Genomic DNA, 18,847 nt, shown 5'->3' on the forward strand with positions numbered 1-18,847 from the left:
CCTGGCCAATGGGAGCTGGGGTGGTGGTGCCTGTGGGTGAGAGCCACGAGGAGCCGCTTGCGCACCTCTGCCTAGGATCCAGACCTGCTGGCTGCTTCTTGGCTGCAGCGCGATCTGTGGCGCCAGGATACCTGGGAAACCTGCCTCTGCATCCCGGCTGCATCGCTGACTGGGAGCTGCCGGAGGTAAACCTGCACCCCAGCTCTGAGGTCCCCCCAAACCTGGAACCCTTTCTTGCACCCCAACCCCCTCATCCCTGACCCCACACCAGAACCTTCACCCCCAGCCCAGAGCCCTGACCCCCTCCTGCAACCCTGCCCCAACCCTGAGACCCCAGACCCCCCTCCTGCACCACAAATCCCCCCGCCCCATCCCAGAGCCTGCACCCTCAGCCCAGAGACCCCTCCCAGACCCTAAACCCCTCATTCCTGGCCCCACCCCACAGCCCTCACCCCCCTGCACCCCAACCCTCTACCCCAGCCCTGAGCCCCCTCCCACACCCCAGGGTCACCAGAAAAAAAGTTTGAAAACCACCGCCCTAGTGGATCAAGCACCGGGCTGGGCCTCAGGACTCCTGGGTTCTATCCCCAGGTCTGGACTTTGACCAGGTCCCCTCGCTCGATTCCTCAGTTTCCCCATCTGTGCATTTGGGAGAGTTACCCAGTCCTTCCCCTCTCCAGATCTGTAATAAACACAGAATCACAAACTGCCCTGCCTGGCACCGCACAGCCCACCTCTCCCTACGCCAGGAATGTGTGTAACACCTTGGGGAGATGGGATCGCTCGGGGGGGGGGGGGGGAGGCATGGGGCCCTCCTGCTTTAACCACTAGACCCCACTCCCCTCTCAGAGAGACGGGGTGTATTACAAGGTAGCAGCCAGGACATCAGCTTTACGCAGAGTTTCGCTGCAGTATCAGAAACTGCGAGCGAGCGCTGGCTCTGGGCAGACTTCCCCTTTTGCGGTTTTATCGGCTGCTCCTTTAAGAACTTATGATCTAAATTTACCCCTACGTCCCCCCCTCACAGGGGCGGGAAACAACAACCCCTCCCATCGCCCCCCGGCCCTGTCTCTGTCCCACGCTACTTGGCTAAGAATAGACCCTGCAGAGGACGTTACCTGAGACGGAGGTTGGCCAGGCCCCTCCATGTGATAAAGTGGAGAATTTTCTCCGTGCTTTGTATGAGCACGATGAGTGCCTCAGTTTCCCCCGTGTGCTGTGTGTGTAACGAGGTGGTGGGAGAGGGGGGTTGCTGGTGCCGAGGGCCAGGTGTGACCTCGCCTGGATGCTGGACAGCGCCTGGACATGGCGGAACAGAGCAAGCGATGACCTGGAGGCCCAGCCCGTGTTGGGAGCGGCTGGTTCTGGCCAGTGGGAGGAGAAAGGACTGGGAAGAGACGGCCCCAGTAATGGGTTTGCCTGGGACTGAAGACGCAGGGCAGAGGAGGGGCTCGGGGGAGGTGATATCGGCCGATCGGGTGGAAGCAGCTCGCTCTGGACTGGGGACAAAGAGCAGCCGGAGCCCACCTGGACTGGGACGGACCCAGCTGGCCGGTGCTGAGACTGGCCAGGCCTGAGGCCCCTGAGAACTGCCTGGGCTGGGTTCGGCCATACAATAAACTGGTGGCTGGTGAGTCTTGCCCACATGCTCAGGGTTTAGCTGATCACCATATTTGGGGTCGGGAAGGAATTTTCCTCCAGGGCAGATTGGCAGAGGCCCTGGGGGGTTTTCGCCTTCCTCTGCAGCGTGGGACACGGGTCACTGGCTGGAGGATTCTCTGCACCTTGAGGTCTTTAAACCACGATTTGAGGACTTCAGTAACTCACACATAGGTTAGGGGTTTGTTACAGGAGGGGGTGGGTGAGATTCTGTGGCCTGCAGGTCAGACTAGACGATTATAATGGTCCCTACTGACCTTAAAGTCTATGAATCTCTGAGACCCAAAATGTGGGTGTTAGAAATTGGTGGATAAATCCTATCAGGGAAGGGCTGTGCCACCCACCACCCCTTTTAGGGGCGCTCTCCTCACTGCCCAGTCCCCCCATCCCTGCTGCCCTGTGGGGGTGAGTGTCCGGGTGCTGGGACTGGGGGATCCCGATCGGCTCATGGGGGATTCTGGTTTGTGTCCCTCTGCAGGAAAACGAGCCGCACCGAGATCAAACAGGTAGGAGCCCCGGCTCCTCCCCCCTCCCGGTCGACCTGCCTGGGTCACAGGGCTCCTGGGTTCTGTCCCAGCTCAGGCAGGGGAGTGGGGGTCTAGTGGTTAGAGCAGGAGGCCTGGGAGCCAGGACTCCTGGGTTTTCTCCCTGGTCTGGGAGGGGAGTGGGGGTCTAGTGGTTAGGGCAGAGCTGGGGATAGGGAACAGAGCTCAGCGTGAAGCAGGATGGGGGGCTCTCTGGGTGTGATGGGGAATCTCCCTGCAGCTGGGGGGATATGACATTTACAAAGGGATTTTCTCTCTTAGCGGCTGGGCGGGGCTAAGCAGAGGGTCCCAGAGGTAGCCGGTGTCAGCTGAGCTTCTTGTCTCCCTCCCCACCAGCACCCTGGGGGGGTCACCCTCCCCTCCCCCTCTAGTTCAGGGACTCCCTCTGTGGCCCCCTCATTCTCCCCCCCCCCAGGCTTGGGGCTTTTGTGCCCCCCCCCTGCACTTCTCCATTGGACCTTCCCAGCCCGTGACCTGTGGGGAATCCCCATCCACTCCTGGCTCCCAGCCCCCTGCTCTAACCACTAGACCGAACTACCCTTCAGAGCCGGGGAGAGAGCCCAGATGTTTTGACTCCAAACCCCCCTTCCCTGCCCAAACCCCTAGACTCTGCCACTGTCTCTGTGCTTCAGTTTTTCTCTCTGTAATGACCCTGGTCCATGTTGTGGGGCGGGGGAGGGGTGGCTGTGCCGGGCTCTGACCCCCCTGGCTGGATGTGGGGGTCGGAGCTGGGTGTGGGGTTCTGCTCTGGGCCGGCCGGGGGTGCAGCTCAGCGGGTGTCTCTGTTCCACAGACTCCTCCATTGATGAAGGGAAAGAGACGCAGACCCCGGTAAGTGCCCCTGTTCCCCCATGGGGCCTGACCCCCAACCTTGACCTGCATGGACCCCAAAGCCCCCTCTCAATCCCCCCCCAGCCTTTCCGGGCACACTCAGTGGTTTGGGGTCGGGCTGCTGGGATGGGGGTGGGTTTATGGGATCGCCAGCTGGGATTGCAGGGTGTCTGTGTTTCCCTGTCGCCCCCTGCTGGAGGGGATGGGCCCTGCTCTGTGTGTGTGTGTTTGGGGGGGGATTGGTGCATGCACGTGCGCGTGCACACACACACACACACACACACACACGGTGTCTCTCTCCCCTCCCAGACCCAGGAGCCCGACCCCGTCGCCAACGGACTCACCTACGCCGAGCTGGACGACCAGGTGCTGCAAGCCAAGCAAGGGGGGCCCATCCCCTGCCCTTGAGCCCACCTAGCCCAGCGTGTACGCTGCCATCAATGTTTGCTGGGGACCCCACAGTCAGAACCCCTCACAGCCATGGGGCACCAGCCCCCAGGGGGGCAACAGACTCACCCCCCTGCAGCGCCAGCCCCAGAGAACTCTGCTTCTAGGGAAGATTAAGGGGGGACCCTCCCCTCCCACGTGTGGGGGGCTGGGAGGGCTCAGCACGGGGAGGGGACGCATCGAGACAGATTTTATGTTGTTTTGCATCCTGTTAATCTCCAGATTTGTAATAAACACAGATCAATAAATACCCCCACCCCCACCCCCAGGCACCTCACAGCCCCCCTGTCTCTGCCCCAGAAGTTTGTGTCACACCTGGGGGAGATGGGATTGCTCTGGGGAGTGGCAGGGGGAGACCCTCCTGCTCTAACCACTAGACTCCACTCCCCTCCCAGAGCCAGGTTATATTATAGGGTCGCTGGCGGGGAATCAGGTTTACACAGAGTTTCACAGGCAGTAGCAGAAACAGCAGAACGCCGGCTCTGGACCCGCGTCCCCTTTTCACGGATTTTTTGGTTGCTGCTTAAGCAATTCAGAATCTAAATTTGTCCGTCCCCCGTCCCATTACGGGGGCCGGAAACCACAACCCCCCCACCCCTCTGTCCCGTCTGTCTCACACCACTGCGCTAAGAATAGCATCTGCAGCGACGCTACCTGAGAGGGAGGTTGGCCAGGTCCCTCCACCCTCATGCTCCAGGGTGGGCGATGGGCCCAGCCTGGTCAGGAAGGAACCTCTGCCCTGCTCCATAGGAGAGGATCGCTGCGTGGGGGGCACTGTGTGTATGTGTGTGGGGGGGATCACTCCTCTGGTCTGAGCTGCTGCTCCAGGGAGGCTACACAGGCCTGTTGGAAAAGGTCAGGGCAGCCTGGGAATCTCTTGATGCCTCCTGAGATTGCCCCATTCCCAGCTGGTCCCCAGACTGGGCAGCTCCCATGTGGGGCTGGGACGTGATGGCAGGGGGTGGAGGGGACCAGGCAGCTGCAGGAGGGGATGTGGTTTGCTGGGTGTTGCAGGGATCTGGCTTTGCTCTGACCACGGTACATTTGGGCTGGAGATTGCAGAGAAACCATCTGATGGTGCAGAAAGGGGCCGAGCACATCACGGGCTTCCTGGGGCTGCAGCCCCCGGCGCAGTTCCTCATTCCGCTCGCACTCGGGCCTCAGGCTCGGTGGAGCTCAGCACTGGGGTGTTGGTGGCAGCGCTGAGGGGCCCCCACTGCCCCCGTCATGGCGTCTGCTCTCACCGTCCTCCTCCTTGGTGAGTATCGGAGACAGCCAGGGCATGTGTCCTTGGAGGGGATCTGAGACCAGGGTGTAGGATCCAGTTGAGCTGAGATCTGGCCCCTAATGACCCGTCTCCTTTCCAGGCTGCTGGCTGGCCGGGCGAAGCAGGGTGTTGGGACGTGAGTATCCGTGGGGAATGGGGCAGCTGGGGGAATTTCCACATTAAGGACAAGGGACGTGGGTGGAGGGGGCACAGATCCCCCAAAGGGATGATCCTGCCAGACCTTTGCTCCCTTCCACACCCAGAGGTGGGGACTGAGACCTTGCCCCACTCATTGCAGCGATGGGCACCTGTAACAGGGTCCCTGCAGGGCCCTCCTGGCTCCTGCCCCCGCTGGGATGAGAAAGTCACACAAAGACCTTGGGCAGTGCAAGGTTGTGTTCCCACCACCTTTCCACCGAACACATAGTCCCCTTCTTACCATCCACCAGCAGGAGAGAGGGGGCCAGGCTCTCTCTCTCTCTGCTTCCCCTCACTGCCTTTCCTCCAGTGCAGCTTACAGCCTGCCCAGCTCCCCCCGGCTTCCTTCCCGTGGGGCTTTTATCCCGTCCCAGCCTGATGAAGCAGCCGCTGTTCCAGCTTCCCCAGTCAGGGCCAGGTGCTCTACCCAGCGCCAATTCACCTCCCTTAATTGGGGCTGGAGTGGCAGAGGGTTGGCTAAGCAGTTTTCTGTCACAGCACCACGCAGGGAGAATTCACCCGCGTTCAAAGCTGTGCATCCTGTGCATGCAGCACGTTGCTGGACAATTGGGGTCAATGTGGTTTTTTATAATATTTTAAAGAATAATCCGTGTTCAGCCCAACTCCAGCAAAGCTGCAGCTCGGCTGCAACTTAGAAATACAGAAGAAGGGTGATTCTGATCTCAGCCCCGGGGTCAATCCGGAGTCACCCCTGAATGCAGCAGGGGCAGGGTTGAATTGACCCTGGAGAACTGAGGGAATCTGAGACTGGAAATCTCCTTCCCCCCTGCTGTGTCTCACCCCGGCTGTGAGCCGCGGGGCCGGGCTGCACCCCAGGGACGGGCAGGAGGTAAAACGCTGGAGCGACAGATGGGCAGAGGATTGAATCAGACGGACGCGGTTTGTGTCACCCCCACTCACTGCTTGTTTGTTTGTGACTCCAGAGGGGTCCTACCCCAAACCCTCCATCTCCGTCAGCCCCGGTGGGGTGATCCCCATGAGGGGAAACATCACCATCCGGTGCTGGCATCAGCTCCTGGGCATGAGGATCCAACTCTACAAGGATGGAGCTGGGAACTATCTGAATTACACAGACCCTGCCGGCTCTGAGGCTGAATTTCCCATCACCAGCGCCAGACGGGAAGACGGGGGCAGCTACACCTGTCGTTATAGCAACAGAACAGACCCACCTGCCTACTCGGAGCCCAGTGACCCTGTGCAGATCATTGTAGCAGGTGAAGGGCCCAGCCCGGCACCTCGGCTCCCAGCCCCACCCCCAGCTAGATCCCCGGGGGCTCGCACCGATGGGCCACTCAGAGCCAGGCTCTGCCCTGAGCCCTGGACCCAGCAGAGGGGACGCCCGGCCGGGGACGGGGGACGGAGTCACTGGGGGTCCCAGCCAGGGGGGAGCAGCCTTCTACCCTGCACATGGTCTGACGCTCCCTGGTCACCGCGGTGTCGGGCGCCTGCCAGTCGAGCATTAAGCGCCGTGGCCCCGTCTGTCCCGGGCGGGTCGTTCTCTCTCGGCCTCTTCCCGGGGGAGGTCTGTGCCCACCGCAGAGGGGCTGGTCTGGGGCGGTTTGGGGGGTCAATGGCCGCGCTGCCCCCGGTCGATAACGGAGCAGGCCGGCCGGGGGAGGGCGCCTGGCCTTGGAGCCGGAGGTGGGGAGGTTTGGGGGGCCCTTGGCTGCTGGGGGAGCTCGTTCTGCAGCCTGGGCCCGGCCCCGGGGGAAGTTCTGTCCCCTGCCCAGACGAGCGTGACCCTGATTGTGGCCGGGCCGGGGGCAGGGAGCCGACACCCCAGGGTCACCCCAGAACTGTGGGCTGTTGTCGGGTGTCTGCCCTGCAGCTGGGGGTCTGCGGGGGGCACCTGGGTTAGCTCTGATGGAGCTGAAAACAGCAATGGAGCCGTGGGCGGGCAGGACTAGCCGCTCGCGTGTGCACCCGGCGTCCTGGGCGGCTTGTCCTCGAGCGCCCAGCCCGGCCCCACGCACCCGGCACTCGCAGCCCCCTGCAGCCGGAGCCGGGAACACGCTGGGCTCAGCCCTCGGGCACCTCGGAGATCAGGGCAGAGACCTCGGACTTGACTCCGTCTGCGGGAAGCCGATGTAGGGAGCGGGGGCTGGGCATGGTGCCCTCGGGGCAGCCTGTGCTGGGGAGGAGCCGCGCTGCAGCGTCTGCGCCAGATGGAGTCTGCGAAGGGCTGATGGCTTCCTGCCCAGCTCTATCAGCGCGGGCCGGCCAAGAGGTGCCGGTGGCGGGACCCGAGGGCAGGTCACTGCAGCCAGGATGGGACGGCGTCTCCTAGCCCAGCACAGTTGGGGGAAAGCGCTGCTCATGGGCGCTGCTACGTGAGAGCTCAGCGGCCGCAGGGAAGCCAGGAGCACCCCAGACTGCAGCCTAAACCCACCAGTTGTGGGCAAGCGCCGGCAGCCACCGGAGACGGCGCTACACCTGCCAACGCCTCCCGGTGCTGCCCCCCGCCCCCAGCATTGTCCCTGCCTTGCTCGGCCTCAGCTCAGCTGCTGCTCTCCGGCCGTGCACTGCCCCAGAGCACAGCTCAGTCGCTCTGTGTCCAGGGCAGGCCGAACGCAGTGAACGAGGCAGGGGCCACACACGGCATATGAGGATCCCAAGCACTAGGGAGCCGCGGCTCAGTGTCTGTGGGGCTGGGAGCTCCGCTCACAGGGCCGGGATTCTGGGTGGGGGGAACTCTGGGATCTGGGAGAGAATCTCTGCCCGGGGGCCCCTGGATCTGCCCAGGGCTGGTGTAGGCCGGGGAGGCCGGGGCTGGGTGGGTGCCCGGGTCTGGCTCTCACAGCCTGTCTCCTGTGCGCAGATCCCAGCTTACCTGGACCCTCCATCTCCCTGAGCCTCACTTCGGTCACCGCCTCAGGGACAGACGTCACCATCCGGTGTCAGGGGCCGCGCCGGGACGTGAGGTTCTTCCTGCACAAGGCTGGAGACCTGAACTTGCAGCGACAGATGGACCCGGCTGGGGACGGGGCCGAGTTCCGCATCCCCAGCGTGGGCCGGCAGCACGGAGGGAGCTACAGCTGCAGCTACCGGCCCCGGTCAGAGCCCTTCGTCTCCTCGCAGCCCAGCGACACCGTGCAGCTGGCGGTAGCTGGTGAGATCCCAGCTTGGCATCCCCGCTCCTTGCCCCACACCCAGCCGGACTCTGAGGGGGACTCTCCACCGATGGGACGCTCGGAGCCAGGCTCTGCCCTGAGCCCTGGGCCCAGCAGAGAGGACGCCCGGCCGGGGAGTGGGGACAGAGTCACTGGGGGGTTCCCCAGCCAGGGAGAGCAGCAGCCACTGGAGATTTGGGACTAAGGGAGGGGAGATCCCTGCCCCTAAGTTCCCTCTAAGCTGCTGCGGCCAGGGAGAGGCACTTCTCCCCCGGCCCTGGGCCGCTGCAGCGAGGGAGGGCTGGGGGGAGTCCTCTCTCCCCGCTGCAGCCCTGAGGCAGCCTGCACCCCAAACCCTCATCCCCAGCCCCACCCCAGAGCCCCCACCCAGAGACGGAGCCCTCACCACCCCCACCCTGCAACCCGCTGCCCCAGCCCTGAGCCCCCTCCCATACCCCGAACCCCTCAGCCCCACCCCCACCACACATCACCTCTCTGTGCACATAATAAAATTCATTCCGCACCTGGATGTAAGAAATGAGGGGGAACACGGCCCTGCCCCCAGGGGGAGTTGCAGAGCAGGGGCCTGTCCTAGGGGGATGTTCCCCCAGCTGCCCCAGCTCTGGCGACTGATGGAGGAGTCAGGGCCTGGGGGCTGCTGAGCTGGCATTGGCCGCCAGCCATGAAAATCCCACCTTCCCCCCCCGGAATGACAGTGATGATCGATGCCGAGTCCTGGAGGGTGGGGCGATGGCTGAGTCGCTGTTTCAGCCCCTGCCCCAATGAACACTGGTTCTATTTCCGCAGGGGGAACCAACCCGTCGCAGCCTGGAGAGGCCCCGGCTCCCACCCGTCCGGGCGTCACGGGACCAGGTACCGGGAGGAATCTATTGAGTCACAGATTATGGGGCAGTTTCTCCCCAGTGGTTGCCCAGGGGGAGGGAGGGAGGCTGTTCTCAGGGGCAGTGACCCCTCCGCTGACAGATTTGGGAGGGGAGCGAAGCCTCCTGCTCAGACGCGAACCCGCCGCTAACGGGGCAGCCGGAGGCTTCCTCTGGGGGCAGCTGGGCCCATCAGTGGCCACGGGGGGGGGGGGCGACCTGCAGCGACACATGGACCCTGCTGGGGCTGGGGCCGAGTTCCGCATCCTCATCGTGGGCCGGCAGCACGGAGGGAGCTACAGCTGCAGCTACCAGCCCTGGGCAGAGCCCTTCGTCTCCTCGCAGCCCAGCGACCCCGTGGAGCTGGTGGTAGCAGGTGAGGGGCCCGGCTCAGTGTCTCCGCTCCCAACCCAAGCCCCAGCTGGACCCTTGGGGGCTCGGCACTTATGGGACGCTCAGAGCCAGGCTCTGCCCTGAGTCCTGGGCCCAGAGGTGGGGACATCCGGCTGGGGAGTAGCCACTGGAGATTCAGGGCTGAGGGAGGGGGGATCCCTGCCCCAGGGGGAGCTGCAGAGCAGGGAGGCTTTTGCCAGGGGATGCTCCCTGGGCTGCCCCTGCTCTGGGGACGCACAGAGGAGACGGGGCCCAGGGGCTGCCCAGACGGCTCAGGCCCCAGCCACAAAAATCTCCCTCCCCCCACCCAGAATGACCCTGACGATCGATGCTGAATTGCAGGGTGGGGGTGGGACGATCGCGGAGTCACCATTTCAGCCCTTTTCCCCACCCCGATGGACGCTGGTTCTATTCCCGCAGGGGGAACCGACCCGACCCAGCGTGGAGCGGCGCCGACTCCCACCCGCCCGGGCAGCGCGGGACCAGGTACCAGGGCTGGGGGGAAATCTCTTGAGTCACAGATTATGGGGCAGTTTCCCCCAGTGGCTGCTCTGGGGGAGGGGTGGAGGCTGTTCTCAGGGGCAGTGACTTTGAGTGCAGAAGGGGGGGGGGCACTCAAGGACGCTAAAAATTCACACTGGCCACTCCAGGCTGGTATTCAACTCCCAAGGTCACAGCTTCTCTCTGACCTTGGCTGGGTAGATGCTGCCACCACCCAAATGCAGAACCCCTCTGAGAGCCCAGGAAGGCGCACTTGGGAATTCCTCCCTTTGGGGCACCCTCAAGCCCTTTCACCCCCCGTCTGGGGGACGAGCTGAGAAAGAAAAACAAAGGAAATCAGCTGTTGCCACCAGCTAATTAAACAACATGTGCACAAACCTCTTAGGACACAAACATCCAATTCTGTTCTTAAAAAAGGTAAATTTTATTTAAAAAGAAAGAAAATAGATCTGGGAACTTAGGTTATTGATAGATTTTAAAAGAGTAATTCCAAGGATTAAGCACCCAGAATAGCTTTTTTGGGGTCCAAGTTAAAGGTTACAAGCAAAAACAAAAGCATGTGAGGTTAGCCCAGAGGAATCCACATGCCACAAAGAAATAAAAAGAGAGAAACCTAATCGCGTCTTCCTAGACATTCCCTGATCTACTTACATCTCTGGGGGTTTCAAATGTGTAGTTTCTAGGTATGATTCAGATGATTTTTCATACCTGGCCCAAGCTTTTCTTACAGCATCGCTCTGCCCTGTCCATCTCTCCCCAGAGAACAACCACAGACAGACAAAGGGGAAGTTTTTTTCTCAGTTTTAAAAGGCTCCAGCCTTCCCATTGGCTCCTTTGGCCAAGTGCCCACTCCCTTCCTGTTACCTGTGCATCGCAGTGAGACTTTTTAACCCTTTACAGGTGAAGCAAATACAGAACAGCTACTAAGAGGGATTTTATAGCTAACTGGCTGGCTGGGTGTCCATAAAAGGGACCTTCCCCCCCACCCTTTATTTATCACACCAGCGAACTCTGATTCACTTGTGATCATTCCCCACTGAACTGATTTCTCCTTCCCCAGCCGATGGAGAGAAAATGCAATTGGCCTCTAGGTCCCCTCGGCCTCTCCTTGCCCTGCCCCAGTCATCCCTCCCTGGGCTCCTTGCAGATGGATCCGCGCCATTGCCCTGCTGGGGGGCCTACGTCTCTTGTGTCACTAGCCCAGCTCCCTCGGTCTTGGATTTGGGGGAAAAGCATCCAGGAGACTCTCCCTGCAGGCCCCTGTATCGGCCTCGTCACTGGGGCCGGGCTGTGGGAACGGGGCACAGTGACTGTGCCAGGGTCTGTGACTCACCGTCTGTCTCCTCCTGCCTGCAGAGCCCAGCTACCCCAAACCCAACATCTCCCTGCGCCCCAGCGGGCGGGTTGCCCCGGGGGGAGCCGTGACCATCCGGTGTGAGTGTCGGTGTCGGGGAGCGAGGGTCCTTCTGAGTAAAGCTGGAGACCCAGACACACGGCGTGTGATGGACCCCGCAGGGGACGTGGCTGAGTTTCCCATCCGCAGTGTGAGCCGGAGAGACGCGGGGAGCTACAGCTGCCAATATAGCACCAAATCTAATCCACCCGTCTGGTCAGAGCCCAGCGACCCTGTGGAGCTGGTGGTAGCAGGTGAGGGGCCCGGCTCCATGTACCCACTGCCAGCCCCACACCCAGCCGGACTGTCAGGGGGTCATGCTCTGGTGGGATGCTCAGAGCCAGGCTCTGCCCTGGGCCCAGTAGAGGGGACGCCTGGACGGGGAGTGGGGACGGAGTCACTGGGGGTTCTCCAGCCAAGGGAGAGCAGCAGCCACTAGAGATTTGGAGCTGAGGGAGGGGGGATCCCTGCCCCCAGGGGAAGCTGAAGAGCAGGGGCCTTTCCCAGGGGATGCTCCCCCAGGCTGCCCCAGCTCTGGGGATGCACAGAGGAGTCGGGGCCCAGGGGCTGTCCGGCCGGCACCATCCCCAATACTCAATTCACTTCCCCCCAGCCTGGACAACTGTACACTCCTGGGGGAATTCGGCACCAAAAAATAAAAAATTCTGCAAAATGCTGCATTTCCTGCTGCTGTCAGAAGCAGTCAAGGGTGTGGGGGAGTCGGGGGTAACGGAGGAGCTGAGGGAGAGGGAAGGAGCCTGGGAGTGAACCTGGAGGGTGTTGGGTGTGGGCGGGAGAAAGTTTTTGGCGGGAAGGATTGTTAGGAGCTGGGAAGCCTCCCCCATGCAGACCCTGGCTGACCTCAAGCCTCCCCCATTCAGTCAGGTACATCAGCTCCTGTCCCCGCAACCCCCGTCCCCATGTGTCCCTGCAGCCTCCGCTCCTCCCCCTGTCCCCATGTGTTCCTCCAGGCCCCCTCCCCTGTCCCCAGACTCAATGCTGAGCCCCAGTCTGTGACCCCCCAGCAGCCCTGGGTGCCCCACTCTGCGGCAGGTGCTGTGATGAACTTCTGCTCCTGGGGGATTCTGCAGCACGGGGCAGGCAGGGAATTTATTTCCCCACAGAAAATACATTCTGCCCCAGAGGTGCTGCAGTTCCACCTTTTGCCCACCAGGGGCCGCTGTGGCGCCAAAATAGAGGGCTCCGTTCACGCTGCTGGCTGCTCTGGCGCCACGGCGCGCTCTGGTGGGGAAAAGGCGGAACTGCAGCTCATTTTGGGCAGAATGTATTTTCTGCAGGGGAACCCCCTTCAAATTATGCACGTCTTAAGGTTGCCAACCGTCCAGGATTGGCCTGGAGTTTCCAGGAATTAAAGATGACTCTTTAATTAAAGATTATGTCATGTGATGAAATCTCCAGGAATACATCCAACCAAAATTGGCAACCCCAGCGTGTCTGCAGATGTGCAGAATTGCCCCGGGAGTAACAGATTGTGGATGCAGTGAGGTGTCTGTTAGTCCTGGGGTTGTCCCTGGGGCTGGGTGCTAAGGGCAGGTTACAGACACACAGGGAGGGATTTGTGTCTCCCCATCTCACTCCTGTTTGTGTGTGAACGCAGAGCTCCCCGCGCCTGGACCCTCCATCTCCGTCAGCCCCAGCGGGGTGATCACCCTGGGGGCGGCCATCACCATCCGTTGTCAGTGCTGGTGCGAGGCCAGGAAGTTATTGCTGTATAAAGGTGGAATCCGAATCCAGGAGGTGGATGCTGATGGGGACGGTGGTGAATTCACCATCCCCAGCGCCAGGCGGGAAGACTCGGGGAGCTACAGCTGCCGATCTCGCTCCAGATCGGAGCCACCCAACTGGTCAGATCCCAGTGATTTTGTGCGGATCGTTGTAGCAGGTGAGAGGTCTGGCTTGGCATCCCCACTCCCAGCCAGACCCACAAGGAGTCTCTGGGCCAACAATGGGACGCTCAGAGCCAGGCTCTACCCTGAGCCCTGGGCCCAGCAGAGGGGATGCCTGGCCAGGGAGTGGGGACGGAGTAACTCGGGGGTTTCCCAGCCACTGGAGCTAGGGGGATGAGGGAGGGGGGATCTCTGCCCCCATGTGACCTTGGGGTGTCACTAAATCTGCCTGTGCCTCCATTTCCTCTTGCAAGAATGGGGGATAATTATCCTTCTTCACCTTTTGTCTGTGTCTGTGCAGCACTCTGCACCTCTGACTCCCAGCCCCTTCCTGATCTAAACTGGGGCTGGGGATAGAACCCAGGAGTCCTGGCTCCCAGACTGGGGGACCCCATTAGGTAGACAAATGGGTACAGAGGGGTTCTCTGGATTTTAGGCAGTTTTGGTTCTAGGGTTGCCAGGTGCCTGGTCGAAAAGGGACCCTGGCAGCTCCAGTAGGCCCTGCCAACCAGGCCATTAAAAGTCAGGTCAACGGCACAGCGGGGACCCATGGCTAAGGCAGGCTTTCTGCCCACCCCAGCTCCGCACGTCTCCTGGAAGTAGCCACCAGGTCCCTGCGGCCCCTAAGCACCGGGGTGGCCAGCGAGGCTCCACATGCTGCCCCTGCCCTTCTGTAGTGGGGGGCCCAAAATTGGATGCACCCCAGCCCGGAGCCACCTCCTCCACCCCAAGCCCCACATCCTCGGCCCCATCCCAGAGCCTGCACCCCCAGCCAGAGCCTGGACCCCCCTTCTGCATTCTGAACCCCCAGGCCCAGAGCCCCCTCCCACACCCCAACCCCCCCAGCCCCACCCCAGAGTCTGCACCCCCAGTCCACAGCCCTGACCTCCAACACTACAGCCCCCTCCCCCAGCCTAGTGAAAGTGAGGGGGGGGGAGCTGGGATTGAGTGAGCAGGGGGCGGAGCCTCAGAGAAGGGGCGGGGCAGAGGGTGGGGCAGGGGTGTTTGGTTTTGTGTGATTAGAAAGTTGGCAGCCCTAGTGGGGACAGACGGCCATGGGTCCGTGGGAATGTGGGTCCATGGGGACGTTGGGTGGCAGGGAGATGGGAGCACGTCTGGTGAGGGATCGAAAGATGGTCTAAGACCTTGTCTACATGAAAACTGGACCCAAAACGGTGATCTCAGAGCGAGTCTGGGCTGTCGGTATTAGCGCCCCCCTGGTTTGATACAGTGAGGGAAGGGAGGGGGTCCCCATTCCCCAGCCACTAAAATCCCCCTCCCCCATCCCGGGACTGACAGTGAAGATCGATGCTGAGTCGGGGGGTGATCACTGAGTCTCTGTTTCATCCCCTCCACCCGCCCCGACAGACACTGGTTCTATTTCTGGAGGGGGAATCGACCGAACCAAGCCAGGAGCGGCGCCGACTCCCACCCGACCAGGCACCGTGGGGCCAGGTACCAGGGCTGGGAGGGAATCACCATCGGACCAGCTCTGGAAACAAGCTCGCGGTGCCCAGGGGCTGGGGCTGGGATGGGGGCAGTGAATCTGGTGGGTGTGGCCCAGACACCACAGGGAGGGGCTCATTGACATGGGGGGGATGGAGAGACAGCCCCACTGCCCCTCCCCCACTGCTAGGCCGCCAGCTCCCCCAAAGCCGCCTGCCCTGCAGGTCGCTGCCAGGAAGCTGTGGGGGATCCCAGGGGCGGGGCAGGGTCTGGGGCGCTGGGCCCTGCTGGGCACAGGGGGGCTGGGGCTATAACCCCCTTCCTTAGGCCCCATGACGTCCCCCTGGCAATGGGGGTGACCATTACCCAGAATTCCCTCTCCTTGCCCTCCACTCACTGGATTCTCAGGGGATCCCCGGCCCACCCCCCATTGATGTTCTGCTGCATCTGGCTGGGTCCTGGGCACCACCGGGACGTGGGGGGCAGCGGGTGACGTCCCAGCCTCCCCCCGCGTGCACTGCCTGGCTGTGTGTGGCAGGAGCCGTGATACCCGGGGCTGGGCTCACTGCTCAGCAGACAGGCCAGGGCAGAGGCACCTGTGGGGGTGGGCAGAGGGGCACTATGGGGGTGCCGGGTGGCTCAGGGGGCAGTTCAACTGGCCAGGCGCCCTGTTCACTGGGGAAACTGAGGCTCAGCCCCCCGGGGCAGCAGGACGCAGCCTCCCCTGAGGGGTCCGGTGCCAGGGAGGCCCCAGAGCTGCAGCACCTGGGAGACCCCAGAGGGGGACTGGCCCAGACCTGCTGGAGAGAGGGGTTGGGGGCTCTGCTCCCGGGGCAGCACCAGCTGCCGATTTCCCCATCGAAGCCGCCAAGTGACTCTCCCTTTCCCCCCGCAGCCCCCGGAGCACCCGGATTTCACCCACGCCAACATCGCCCGCCTGGCGCTAGGCGCCGCGGTCCTGCTCGTCCTGGGGCCGATCCTGGCTGAAGCCTATTACAGCCGCCTGAGGGGGGCATCCTAGGTGAGGCGACCCCCCCACTTCTGTGCCTCTTGCTCCCTGCAGGTGCAGGACCCAGGGTGACACGGGCCCCTCTAACCCCCCATCTCTCTGCACCCCCAGGAGCCTGGATCTGGCCGTACAGAGAAGAGAATCTCCCCAGGGGAGGAACCGCTTCTCCTTGGGGGGCTGAGATGCCGGCACAAACCCCCTGCCCCCAAACACCCCTGCCTCGAAAATCCTGCCCCCCAGACTGCTCCCGACCTGACTGCTGCACCCCAGGATTGACCCCCCAACTTCTGCCCCCCCGAGCATCAGCCCCTGTGGTACCAGCTAGAGGAGCTGCCCCAGTGCTGTGCACATTGGGCTCCCCAAGGAGCAGCCCCTGGAGGGTGTCAGGGTCCCACTCGCTGCCCCAGCCGGGCCGGTCTCTGCCTGGGGCTGTCAGTGGGGAGCGGGGACGCTGCGTCTGACCCTGGCACTGGAATAACGGCACTTACTGCCCCCCCAGGCGTCTGTCCCCCTCCTCTCTCTGCAGCGGGGTCCCCCACCCCCTTTTCTCTCCCCCTTTCTCCCCGCCCTGTATTTCTATTGTACAAACCCCCAGAGCTTCCTTCTTCCCTGACCCCCAAATCTCCCCACCCCAGGGGGCAGCTGTGACACCGGAGCCTCCAAATGTCCCCTCATGGTGGGTTCAGCCGACGAAGGTAAGTGAGAAGTTCAGGCAGCGTCACGAGAACCTGGACGAACGAACGTTGGGGGGAAAGTTGGGGAGACAGAAAGACGGGATTAGTCCAACCCGAGCGGCCGCCGGACAGACCCCACGGGCTGGGCTGGGGCCCGCCTGGGACACGGGAGAAGTGGGGAAGCAGAAACCTGTGACTCAAAATTGGAGTGTTGGAAAAGGCCTCATTGGTGGATTAAAATATTGCAGGGATGGGCTGTGCCGCTCACCACCCTTTGGGGTCTTAAAGAAAGAGACTCGCTTCACCCTCGTGGCTGCCACCCCCCGTCTCCTGGGCCCCCCGGACCCTGCTCTGCAGAGACGTCCTGAGCAGAGTGGCCGGAGAGAGGGACCCCGACGCCATTGCCCCTCCCCCAGCTGAACTCCCAACTTGGGTCGGATTTTAACAGCAGCCGTGGCGACACTGCCTCCCGCCCAGCTCCGCTGTCTCCTCTGCCCCCGCAGGACAATCGTTAGCATCTCCGGGGCCAGTGGGGAGACCCCCAAACCCGGGGGATTTTCCAGCTAGAGACTCGCTCCAGCGAACGGAGCCGGGGCTGGAACAAACCCCTCGTTTCACACGGCGCCTGCCACAGCTCCCCTGGTTCCTGCTCTGCTGGGTCTGTAACAGCCCATCCCAGGGGTCAATGGGGGGTTTGCCGTGGGGCTGAGCAGGCTGCAGGCTCTGGACCCCACCCCCAGCCCATGTTTAACCCAGTTCAGTGTGGGGCTGGGGCTGGGGCGTGTTCGCACCTTGGGCCCTTTACTGCGTCTCCATGACCACAACAGGGCGCAGAGTGATTTAGCTGTGACACTTCTGGGCCCCCCCAGGGCGGGTGTTTTGGGGGAGCTGGGACTTTGAGGGAAGTAGGTTGGGGTGTACGGAGTGTTGACCTGAATTTGATGGGTTAGTTTTTATGGCTCGCCACTGATCGCATCCGACCAGAAGATTTCTAGGTTCTTGTCCAATTCAGACACAGAGTTCAAGAGCTCAGAGACTTCTGTACCCGGGTGAGGATCTCGGGGTGCTTGGCAAGAATGCAGACACTGAGGACAATACCAAAATGATAAAATCTTTATTGCTAGTAACATAAAAACAAGGAATGCAATTCTCAGAGGGGTCGCCGTGTTAGTCTGGATCTGTAAAAAGCAGCAGAGTCCTGTGGCACCTTATAGACTAACAGACGTATTGGAGCATGAGCTTTCGTGGGTGAATACCCACTTCGTCAGAGGAATGCAATGAAACGTGTCACTACAAAACAGTAGAAGAATTCCAGATCTCCTCGTGGGAACATTTCTATTCAAAGTGCCTTAACCTAACATATTCACACCCTTCCTTGAGCTCCCGGTAATAGGAGGTGAAGGCCCAGCCTCGCTCCTGGCATGCCCAATAACGCGTTGGTGCTGGCTTCCCCAATGGTTAGGAATGGTGAGTAGTTGTATGATACTGCACAAGCCGAGCTGATCGCGTGAGAGAAGAGAGAGTAGAGGGAGAGATGAAAAGCACTCCAAGAAACCAAAGCTTCAGGCGTTAGAAGAGCTTAGAATTTAGAGGAGCGAAAAACCTAACTAACCAAGAGTTCTCTTACGAGGTATTTTATAAGATCCTAACCTATGTAATTCAGGCCCAAGCTACTATACCCAAATCTTATTTCTGTACCCTAACAAATGTATGGATACCCTTCTCCTATAGGTTAGTAGATTATGACACTTACTTTCTAACTACACCTCTACCCCGATATAACACTGTCCTCGGGAGCCAAAAAATCTTCCCATGTATCGAACTTGCTTTGATCGGCCAGAGCGTGCAGCCCCCCGCACCCTGAGCGCTGCTTTACCGTGTTATATCCGAATTTGTGTTCTGTTGGGTCACGTTATTGTGACACAGTAGGGAGCGGGGCAGACTGACCTGGGAATGTCATCTAGTTTTACTGGGGCTGTCTGCATGGGGGATGGGAGAGCAGGGAATGACTTTAGGGGAGGGATGGTACCTGAGCCTGTAACCTAAGCCAGGAAGGGGGGGTGGGGGGAGTCGACACCTTTGCCCAGGAAGCTGGACAAAGGGAGGGAGCCTGCTGGAGGGGTTTTTGGTTTCAGTTTTGGGCTGGCTGGGAAGCGGCAGGGAACCCCAAGTCTGGGGTCTAAGATCCTTGCCCCCCAGAGGGACCTGGCTAAGGGGTCCTGGTTGTACCTACAAGCCCTGCTTGGGACTGTGCTCCTGTTGTCTAATAAACCACCTGTTCTCCTGGCTGGCTGAGAGTCATGGTGAATCGCAAGAAGTGGGGGTTGCAGGGCCTGGACTCCTCCACATTCTGACACCCTGGGACAGAAAGAACGGTTGTCAGGCCCCAGGTGGTGCAGCCCCAGATGCTGAGAGACTGGGTGACCTGGGTGAAGATCCCCAGGGTGAAGCCCCTCACCTTGCCTACGGCCCGGATCCCTGTGCAGACCCAGGAGGGGTCGGGCTGGCTGGTCGTTGGGGTTCTTCAGGATATCAGCTGGGAGGCCCTGTTGGGGGTTGACTGTG

The 18,847-nt window shown here is 61.4% G+C and overlaps 1 protein-coding gene across 1 annotated transcript; it reads left to right on the forward strand.

Annotated features, from left to right (window-relative positions):
• Positions 1 to 4,353: 4,353 nt before the first annotated feature.
• Positions 4,354 to 13,756, forward strand: LOC123350000 (immunoglobulin superfamily member 1-like). The gene is made up of 9 exons (XM_044988332.1): positions 4,354 to 4,740; positions 4,850 to 4,885; positions 5,892 to 6,182; positions 7,787 to 8,077; positions 8,886 to 8,951; positions 9,773 to 9,838; positions 11,210 to 11,500; positions 12,865 to 13,149; positions 13,734 to 13,756. The coding sequence occupies exons 1-9, from the start codon at positions 4,710 to 4,712 to the stop codon at positions 13,754 to 13,756; spliced, it is 1,380 nt and encodes a 459-aa protein (XP_044844267.1). The 5' UTR covers positions 4,354 to 4,709.
• The last annotated feature ends 5,091 nt before the right edge of the window (positions 13,757 to 18,847 follow it).

The sequence above is a fragment of the Mauremys mutica genome, chromosome 15, assembly GCF_020497125.1.
Source record: "Mauremys mutica isolate MM-2020 ecotype Southern chromosome 15, ASM2049712v1, whole genome shotgun sequence".
In the NCBI taxonomy this organism is placed as follows: domain Eukaryota; kingdom Metazoa; phylum Chordata; order Testudines; family Geoemydidae; genus Mauremys; species Mauremys mutica.